At 38.7% G+C, this 10,932-nt stretch overlaps 1 protein-coding gene across 1 annotated transcript; it reads left to right on the top strand.

Annotated features, from left to right (window-relative positions):
• Positions 1-240: 240 nt before the first annotated feature.
• Positions 241-10,864, top strand: LOC111329605 (uncharacterized). Its single transcript, XM_088754883.1, is given in 9 exon segments — positions 241-865; positions 1,568-1,929; positions 1,932-1,949; positions 2,790-3,041; positions 3,725-3,850; positions 4,443-4,586; positions 4,829-4,995; positions 5,790-6,131; positions 10,598-10,864. Coding segments are annotated over 8 exon segments (1,590 nt in total). The 5' UTR covers positions 241-865; positions 1,568-1,580; the 3' UTR covers positions 10,790-10,864.
• The last annotated feature ends 68 nt before the right edge of the window (positions 10,865-10,932 follow it).

The following is a 10,932-nucleotide window of genomic DNA, read 5'->3' as shown; positions in this document are numbered from 1 at the left end:
TTTGTCTTTTTTTCCTTTTCTTTGTTTTGTTTCTGTTGTTGGTTTGTGTACATTTTTGTTTAACTTTAGAACAAAAAAAAATTGAAAAATGAATTTGATTTCGGTCGTCAATTTGGTATTGGTATTAAATAACATCCACTTTATTATGTCAACGCCAGGCTCGTGCTATGAGCCGTCTACCAGTAGTTTGGTAGATCTTCTAACGAGTGACGCGTGTGCAAATAAATAGGTTTTTTTTTTTTTTTTTTTTTTTTTTTTCTGTCAAGCTGTTTAACGCGAAAGGGTCACTATGGAGTTTGCGTTTTACGGAAAGTATGACACCTCTATACACCGAATGCAAATATGGCGTCCAATTTGAATTGCCATTGTTCTGGACTGACTAGCCTCGTCTTCACGTGGAAACACAAAAGGATTATTACATGTGTGAGAGGCTAGTCAGTCCAGAACAATGGCAATTCAAATTGGACACCAAATTTGCATTCGGTTTATAATTTATATTTTTTATGAAAAAAAAATTTTTTTTTAAATAGCCCATAAAGGTATTTAGATTAACTTTAAATTTTCTACAGTTGTCGACCCTTAGAAGGTTTGGTGTAAACTAAAGCAATTAAATTACCACAGTCCATAAAGAGGAGTTTGACAATATTGACAGAAAAAAAAAATAATGACAGTGCTGATTACCATTTTCACTTGTGAATTATTGTCAGAAAGGAAACGATGCTCAGCAACCGGGTGAAAAATAGTTTGGAAGGGAACAAAGTAAAAGAAACACTGCAGGTGATTGGCGTTGTACCGGTAGAAGCGCTCAAAGAAGAGGAGAAAAAAAAAAAAAACACAAGGGAATCATATTTAAGTTGGTGTCGAGGTACCATTTTAAAATGTGTCGCTTGGTAATGGTATCTCTTTGTCTGTGTGTTAAATTTTTGTGGGGGGCGTTTGCGATTGTTTGCTTCGAAAAAGTTAGCTTCAGGCAGGTTTATGACGAGGGACAGCGCATTTAGAGTGATTTAAATTACACTCCTGGACACTGTGTTAGAGACTTACTGCTTAACCTGCCCCTCTCAATGTTGGCCTGCAAGATGGCACAGACACATTTGCAGTTAAAAGCGCTGTATGGGGGAGAAGGACATGAAAAGAACATCATAGATGACGTTGCTCTGGGGAAGTGTCCCAATTAAGTATGTCGAGAGTGTAGCTTATTTATCAAGGAATGTTCACTGCACAAGCGGGTGGTTGACCCATCAAAGGTCATCAGGAAGTGACTTCCCGAAGTGATGGCTATCCTGGGCGACTCTTTATATAACCCTGACTTGTCTAGTTATTAGAGTTGGATCGCGGCAAGAAGTATCCCTCTGCAGTGTTATGTTTGTAAGCGTTTATATTAATAAAAAAGTCAAACAAGATCCCAGTCCCTCTTGCAGGGTATCCCTTGTCGAAACCTGTTTGGGTATAAGACGCATGCAATTTTCCGTATGAATAAGCTATCCCAGGCTGGTATGTTCTCTAATCGCTAATTCCCTGATTTGTGTCAAAAATTGCTCATATTTTCTTTTCTTGTATTTCACAGCTGGTAACAAGAGATGATGTTTTGTAAAGTACAGAAGCTTTTCTTGTTGTCCCTTTTAGTTTCAATAGCAGTTATTGTACGTGAATTTTTTAGACTTGAATTCTTACGCCTTATAAAACCAGTCGACTTTTGCCAAGATCAGTTAACACATGACCAGTTTCCTCCTGATCAGTTAACAAGCGACAGATCAGCACGTAATCGTTCATCAAGTGACCGTGAGAATTTCTTCACCGACTGGTGCCGCCTTTAGCGGTCGCGTGTGGACTGGGAAGGATTGTTGGGGAGCTGTCGTGACAAAATGGCTTGGAGACAAAGAGAGACTTCTTCATTAAACAGAACAGACCCTGAGAAGAGTTTTATTTTAAAGAAGTAAAACCTCAAGGTAAACGGACATAAACACCTTTCTGAGAAGCTGATTTCTGTAACTGTTCTAATGCTTTTAAGATTGCGCGTTTTTGATTTGAGAGTATTCTTTTGTCATCATCATAATTTCCGAAAAAAATGGACAAGAAGAACTCAATTTTATAACGACGGAGGATTTAAAAGAGCATCTGGACTTCCCAAGAGGAAGCAATGGTCCCCCATAAATGGCGCACTCAATGCGCTTCTTGATATAGCCCACACATAAATAATCCCTTCATAATGATGTCGAAGAGCCTTGCGCTAAAGCTTTCGAGTATGAAACTCAATTCTTTATACAAACGCTAAATCAGCTGAAATTGAATATACTGAGGATTGTATAGGCACTTTTTGTGGTATAGAACCCCAAACACTTCACCATATTTGATTCCAATGCCTTCTGTCACTGTCATTCTGGCAGGAGTTTGAGCAGTATACTTAACCATCACAAAGCAGTAGATAACGCTCAACTTACGAGATGTGATATAATGGACATAATGTCCTCCTCTAACCAATTCCTTAACTATTTTGTTATTACTGGTCGGCATAAAGATAGTTTTGAGTGTTTTTATTTTTTATTTTTATCTTTTGATTTTCCCAATGAATAGTAAGAAGCTCTTAAAAATCTAAATAATTGTATTGATTATGATTATCACGATAGAAATGATAATGATAATCATTATACTGCGAATGGTAATCGTGATAATAATGATGATAATAGTTTTAATAATATTAATAATAATAATAATGATAATAATAATGATATGATAAACTCAAAACATTTTAATTTAGCGTCTCTAAATTTACTCTCAATATTTTTCAGGCGAGTTTAGTCGCTTCTTTATCCAGACCGTGGCCAAAAGTGGCCAACTTAAGAGAACTGGGGGAGATTCTTGGAGAGTGCACATCAGACAAGGTCCAGCATCCTTAGCGCCGATTGTGATCGACCATACTGATGGAACATACGAGGTTATGTTTCTGGCTCTGGAGCCTGGGAATTACTCGGCCCAAGCTTTTCTGGATTTCACACTCTGCGATGGTTTTAGGGATCCACCAGAAGATTGGTACATAAGAGGTTCGCTTTTACATATTGCTTCAGCTGTTTAGCATACGAATTTGTTGTTGTATAAAGGTTTGGTAAAGGCTTATTTACACTTAGGGCCCAGTCGAAGTCAGAGTCATAATCAGAAGAGCAGAGCAATACGATCTAATGAAAAGCGACAGCATCGGAGGAAAAATGTCCATCACGCTTACGACTCCGTAGCTTACGATCCAGTGGAAACTAAATTGTTGGAGTAGTCAGCGCAAGACTGAACTTAAGAGCCCGAGAACTGCCATTTCTATTGGCTGGTTCTCTTGTTTCCGCTTGGGACTCCGACGACTTGATCTAGTTTTCACTGGATCGTAAGCGTTGGAGTCATAATAGGAATCGGAAGAAAATGAAACCGTTCTGATTCTTCCGACTCCGATCCTGTCGAGCTAATGACTCCGCATACGACTCCTATTTTAGTTTTCACCGGGTCGGCGCTTTTACAACTCCGACTCCGTCGTATGTGAAAACCAGCCATAACCGGGATAATGGGCTGTTTTTCGAGTTCTCAGAAAAATCGAAGTGGAGTGGTTGTTCTCCAATTTAGCCAATATGTGGAATTTTGTCCCTTACCTCATTTCTAAGTTTTTGTTTTAAAGATCCTGCCCTTCTTTGACAAATGAAATAATAAGTTCACTCTTGACACCTTTTGCTCTGTCTTTCCCAAGGTGACATTCAGGGCCACAAACAAGAGACCGGTATCCTGGGAGATATTGATCAAGATTTTATTAAAGCACCGCTTCAAAATGGAAAACCGATCAATTTTTGCATCGAAGAGTGCAACGAAACAAACGGTAATGATATGAAGGACAGAAAATCACTAAAGAAAGAGTTTTTTGACTGTAGCCTGTTTACACCCTAACATCAGTATGCATATTTTCGAGCTCCATATCGTTCTCTGTACATTTTCTGAGATGCTGTCAAGGAGACTTTGTTTAACAATCTAGAGCTGTTCAGTTGGTTATTTTTCCTTTACCCTCGTGACCTACATTTTTGACTCAGGGGTGATATTGTAAGGACAAATTAGATCATTATAGTCACTTTTGGGCTCGAGGAGGCGGCGTGGCCGAGTGGTTTGGGTGCTGAACTTGTAATCCGTTGTTCTGGGTTCAAGTCCTCCACCCTGCCACTTTCTAGTTCAACTCCTCGGCTGCGCTCTGTAAATAACCCTTTGGTCTGCCTCTTGCCTGTGGGGATTTTCAAGCACTTAGTTAGTGTACATTGTGGTTGAAAAGCCCTTATGGGGGAGCTTGAATTTATTTATTTTTTTGATTTTTTTATGTTATATCGAACATTCACGAAATGAAAAAACATTTCGATGCTCCATCAGTGAGCCATATACTTGAGACTTACTGAGAGCTACGCCGTTACTATAACGTATTACAGGTTTCTTCAAGTACATCCAGCCATTGCTTAGTCAATCGGGTAAAAAAAGATTCCTGCAGCCTTCGTGTGACTTTAAATCCTCCTTGGTGTGGAACGGCTTTGGGCGATGGGTCAATAGCATTTGGAAACCATACGTCCCGGAAGGTTAGCGAGCTAACTATTGAAATTAATTCACACAATGTCAGTTCATGTCCAATACTTAAAAAGTTTGATCGCGATGCAAGTTACCTCCAAAATGTTTTCAGCTTAAACACGACGATATGAAAATAACCTTCTGGAACTATTGTATGGAAAAGAAAGTCGCAATTTAAAGAGATTCTTTTGACCTTCCTCAGCGTGCTATTCATTACTACTGTGTATGTTTTTCTTTTGCTTTTTTTTATTAGAGATGCACAAGACACAATATGCGGGAAAACGTGTGAAGAGAAAATTAGATGATCTAATGTTTTATGGGGATTCCACAAATGTGCATTTCCATTCTCTTGCAAGGAGAAATCGCCTTTGCAAGGAAATGTTTCATACCTGTGAGAAGAAGTATATGTGGACTTATGATGTGAGTGAAGAGATTGAAACTCTTTCAGTTATTTAATACTAACTTGTCAAAAGTCTTTAGTCTGCTGATTTCGTATTTGGGATCGTTTCTGTTGAATATGAGAAGACACAAAGGCTCGGAAAGGTAGTACGAACAAAAATGAATCTCCATAGAAATGGTTTCAAAGACCTCTCTCTGTTTGAAAAACAAGTGCACAAACCTCTTCCTAATTGGGGGGATGACCAGTGTTTCTAGTTACTTATTACCAACTTGTAGTTGATAACAAGTTTACTAAGTTTGCTTTTTTGCTTTCCTTTTGTTTGTTTCCTTTCCTGTTTGTTTTGTGGATGAAACGGCTTATATCTTCGGGAAATTTTGCAAATTTGAAATTATATAAGGTAGATTTTAATTAATCTAATAAACTATTAGTTTGGTCATGCCATTTTTGTATCGTTTCTATCAGAGTTTTGATTTCTACTATTCTTTCAAAGGGACCATTTTAAGGAAGGGCCGGAATTAGAGGAATTGTGTGAGGGTGGGGGGAGGGGGTGGAGATCACATGGTTTTTTAGGGGATCAGAGGGAGTATCAGTCGTCGCCAACAGAGTAGAAATAGATGACTATAGATAATTGAGTGCCACTAAACTGCAAATGTGAGGTGGGGGATCTCAAGGATATTGCAGAGCGTTATGGAGACCGGGGCGGGGTAAATCAGGTAAATTTTATCGTGACACAACCAAAATCCTTCGCGCGCTAACCCTCCCTCCTTCCCGGCTATGAGCAGTGTTGACCGGTTCCTCGTACCTCACTGTGTAGGTCTCCTGGAAAGGAAACGACAATGGAGATTTCAACCAGACTATTGTTCTTGAGGAGATCAAAAAAATCTTGGACAGCCTTGATATGAGAGGGAATCAAAGCGTATTCTTTTTCAACGTCGGTCTACATTACTCAATAACGTTGAACTTTACAACTTATCAAATGCTGATTGACAGCATTATCAAGGTATTACGGCGGAGAGACACTGGTACTGAGAATGAAGGGGCGCTGAGTGGCCGACCTCTTCCTATTTGGCGGAGCAACGCCGCCATAGAAGTGGAGCGTTTTGAAGACTTCTTTCCCCAAGGGAATTATACAGAGAGGAGATTCTATACCAATCAGGTGATATAAGTTGGAATATCATATTCTATGATCGTAAAATAGTTATCAAGTCCCTTGTGCTGACCGGTGGAAAGATTGTATTAGTACACGCACGGAGTAAGCAAATGCGTTTGAAGCACGCGTCAGAAAACGTGTCACCGAGACTGGTGATCTTTTCAACAAACAGATGTTGCCGTGCATCTATTTAAACAATAGAGTGCTTCTGTCCAGTAACTATCGGCACGGAAATTTGATGCTCTAAAACAAATATTTGCTGAGGAGCGAAGCTTCGAGGGCAAATATGCTAGTTTTAAGAGCATTAAATTTCCAAGGGGAAACTATCAGACCGACAGTTCCGAGACGTAAACATTCTATTGTCTTTATGGTTCATCATTAAATTTTCTTCCGCGTGCCAGTTGAAAAACAGTCAAAACCCACTAAATGCAGATCAATCAAAAATTTATCCATGCGTACAGCCTGTCGCAAATGTCAATAATTCGCAACCGTACAGTGGAATCGAGTAGACATACTATAACAAAGCCTGCCTATTTAGTACAGAAAAATTTTCACCGATGAGTATCATCCATCCGGGTATTTTCCACGGACAAGCACTATTTAAACAATAGAGTGTTTCTGTCGAGGAACTATCGGCTGATAGTAGCCCCGCAGAAATTTGATGTTCTTAAAACAAATATGATAGTTTTAAGAACATCATATTTCCAAGGGGCAACTATCAGACCGATAGTTCCGAGACATAAACAGTCTATTGCTTTTTATTGTTCACCACTAAATATTCTTCCGCGCGCCAGATCAATCAAATATTTATTCATGCGTACAGCCTGTCATAAATGTCAATAATTCGCAACCGTACATTGGCTAAATAATACGTTATACCTGTCAGAATTGAAAGGTCACTGTTTTTCCGATCTGCCTAACTTCGCGGCCGTCAAACCTTTCAAAATTTTTCACGGATGAGTGCTATCCATCCGGGTATTTTCCGCGGACGGGCACTATCCATCCGGGCATTTTCCGCGGACAGGCACTATGAGCTGATATTGTCTCTTCACGGATGAACACTATCGCGTCACGTGATCAATTTAAACCAATAAGAATCGGAGAAAATTTAGTGGTGAACTGTAAGGGCTGATAGTGTCTCTCTACGGAAGAACACTATCGCGTCACGTGATCAATTTAAACCAATAAGAATCGGAGAAAATTTAGTGGTGAACTATAGTCAATGATAGATCGCAGATGACGTCAAAAATGTAGTAAGAAGAAAAAAGTGGCACCTCAGGCGCAGCTAGGTGTGTTACTGATGTTCTTATAAAATTTAAGAATTTGTTCGTGCTTAATGTGCGTATATTGAGGTATGGATGCACGTGCATTACCACGTGCATCCATAACCCAATATACGCACAGCTTAAAGTATGAACAAATTCTTTTATAACAGAGCGACAACAAGGATCTTCGCGAAGAAGCTTTCTTATTGTGATAGAGTGCAAAATCCTCACAACGCACAAAAAAAGTAAAAAGAAATAATTGGCTGGTAAAAAACACGCCACACTTTATGCTTTGGTTTGAGCGGGAAGATTTGATCCAACTAACCGATAACTGTTAAGGAAAAGCTGAAAATTAACGGGAAAAATGGAGGAAATCAAAGCTAAATAAACTCGTGTCACTATAAAATGTTTTAAAAGTCGAATACCAGTTAATGTTGAGCTTTTCATCCACAGTTATCGCTTAACTGGAACAAACGTTTAAAAAGTCGAAGAAGTTAAAAATTGGGCAGTCCTTGACTGGTTTCTTCCATATTTTAAAGAGAAGGAAAACTGCGCTGCAGCTTAACAGGACGGAAACTCTGCAGCCAGGTAAAAAAAAAAAAAAAAGAAAAAGCTCACACCCTCTTATTTACGCACGGGTGTGTGCAAATAAAGATTTTGTTCATAGCGGCTCAATAGGACTTATATAGGGCAAGCGCGCGCGCTATGTTATAAGATAAAATTTACGTCTTCTTTGCTCTACTAAAAAAGAAACCAAATGTTAATGGTGACGTCATCCATGCGTCTGTCCTCCAATAGACCATAATTAAGGAGGCTCGAAAGGGTTTTCAACAATTAACAGCAAGCGCCAATCAGTAAAAGATATCAGGACTGTCAAACTTATCATCAGGATAATAACTCGACATATGCATAACACTATGTTAGGGCAATCTTTTAAGGGGGTTCGTCAGGCATTATCTGTTGCCATGGCAACAGTACAGTAGTGCTAAAAGACCCTCTAAAACTCAGTTTTTGAAAGATATCTCAAAAACCAAGTCGGTGACCTAGTTTTTGTTTTCAAATTTCTTAAACGTCATCACATTCTCTACCTGTATACACGATATAAAAAAAAAATACCTGGTAGAACTTGAATTATTTAGGAAAATGCTGTTTTAAAATGTAAAAAAATTTCCAACAGATAAATTTTTTTAAAATTTTCTTCAGGAATGCGTAATGATGTAAATAATTTGTATACAAAAAATCAGGGTAGGTCACCGAACTAATTTTCGAGATATTAGTTCATCAACTTAGCAAGGTTTATTTCCGGTTTTTCCAATTCTAGCTTACACTTTTATATCCGGTCACGCGTTTTTAACTATACCGCTGACTCACAGGCTCGTTTTCGCGAGGACGAGTTCGTGTCCGCGCGATTAATCGATGGATGCCCTCAGAGCGGAAAAAATCGTTCATCCTGAAGATGGATTCACATTGTTTTGTAATTTTACACCTACCTGAAAAATAAGTCATCATTTGAGACTCAGACTACTTACTGTTATGACAGTTGGAAATGAACTCCGGAGAGAATTCTCTAGCGGAATTCGATATATGATGACAAGTTGATTTTGCAAATGGCGCCAATGCCAGTACTCCATTGAGGCCGGTAATGTTGAGTTTCTCGTACACAGATTGTCGTGTAACATGAGACAAACAAGCATGTGCCAGCTTCTGGACCATGTTTGTCGAAAGATGAAGCTTTCCATCGAACGTCTGGATGGTATCTTGTCGTTGTTCCGAGAAGATGGCTTGATCGAAGGCCTTATTCAGCGATGCACATGCATTTACCATGATTGACCGATATAATTATTGTTCATGTGCAATTTGAAGTGGAGGAGTGAAAATAATTTGTAGTGTAAAGAATTAGCTTTAACGTCTTCCAGATTGTCATGAGTGTCAAACTCAGTGGAAATTAGGGTTTCATATACGTCAGTAATTTGTTTGTCGTCGCAGATTTCGCGAATTTCTAAAATTTGCGAGGTACTAGAGGTATGAACAAGACTTGGCTTCATTTTTCTTTTTTTTCTCTTTGCCACTGCTATAACCGTGAACTTTCATTATTCCATTTTAAAATGGAAAACAAAACAAATTTTGCAATCCTTTCTTAACAAATGCGAGTTTGCCTTTTCGTAGTTGTAATTTACAGTTTATCGAGGGAAATATCAATCTTTCTCACAAGTTTAAGATGAATATTTTATTTTAATTTTACCGTCTGTAGTTGAATTAGAATTAATTTAAAGTCTCATCTACATTTTTACGATCCCTTGTTTACTGAAAATTATGTTTATTTTTATAGCAACATTTCCAGTTCTCCATTTCTGTTCATAAAACTGTCGATGTTTACAATCCTGGATCCAGGAATGATTTCATTTTCCTTTTCATCTTCCAGTGAGTTGTGTAGGAAAGTTCTCGGTCATTTCATTTTATTAGGAGTCAAATACAATGCGAAACAAATCGTAGCACTCAGAGGTATCCACTTAAATTTCTCGCGGAACAAAGTAAGACCTACCGAATGCACTCGACACGACTTTATTGATGGGGTGTCGACTTCACCATCCTCCTTGTTAAATAAAAATTTTTTGACCACTTTCGGCAAGAACTCTGCCTTCCGAACATTTTCCTACCTGCTTTCAAAAAGTAAACTTTCCATTTTTGTTTCTCAAATAACCACTTCCGCTGGAAAAAATAGAGCTAGAGGTACCCGGCAATTTTGAAACGCTCATGGCGGCCATGTTTGTTTACAACTCGCCCGCGGATCTGATCGCGCGCGCCATCGCTTATTTCTCTCGCGAGTAATAAGCTTGCGTGTATCTTGGAATCCATTCTCTCCGCGGTCAAAAAAACCCTTTCGAGCCTCCTTAAGAACCAAGCAAACTGCGTCAGTGTAGGATTCAATTATCACATAATCTGAACATGATTGCAATAGTGTTTGGCATGTGTCTCTCGTATTTTTCTTTCCTTTGTGTCATTTTCGTTATTCTCTTTTCCCAGAAGACTTTGTGATGGATTACTAATTGAACTCTTGTGAGTTACTTGGTCACAACAATGGACATTATGGGATTGTGTTTTAAATATTTGGCATACAAACAATAATTTGTTTTAAAATTCGTATTAAAAAATTTTCCTCAACTATCATGATCTCTTCCTTGCATGCCTATTTTGTTTATGATTCAGAGGAATCAGATGTTCCATACCTATGCTACAGACGCTATGTATAAGGCTGGAATTCCTGTACTAGATATTTACCCGCTGACCGCCGCTTGGCCTGGAGGTACCCGTGATTCCTTGCACTACACAGACAAACCAATGCAGCCTGCAGTTAAAGCTTTGGAGAGATTTCTTACTGAAGCGTTAAAGTGCACATAAACCCAAAAATGTTTTTTCGCTTAACGAAATAAGCGTATTTTTTGGAGTATTTCTGTGCAAAAAGTTTTTTATTTGCTCAAATCTTCAATTTTCTGTCCCCAGTCAAAATACGGAAAATCGGCCACCATCTTGCCCCACGACCG

This window comes from Stylophora pistillata, chromosome 3, assembly GCF_964205215.1.
Source record: "Stylophora pistillata chromosome 3, jaStyPist1.2, whole genome shotgun sequence".
Classification (NCBI taxonomy): Eukaryota; Metazoa; Cnidaria; class Anthozoa; order Scleractinia; family Pocilloporidae; genus Stylophora; species Stylophora pistillata.
Note: the sequence above shows the minus strand (reverse complement) of the source record. Positions and strands in the feature narration are given on the sequence as shown.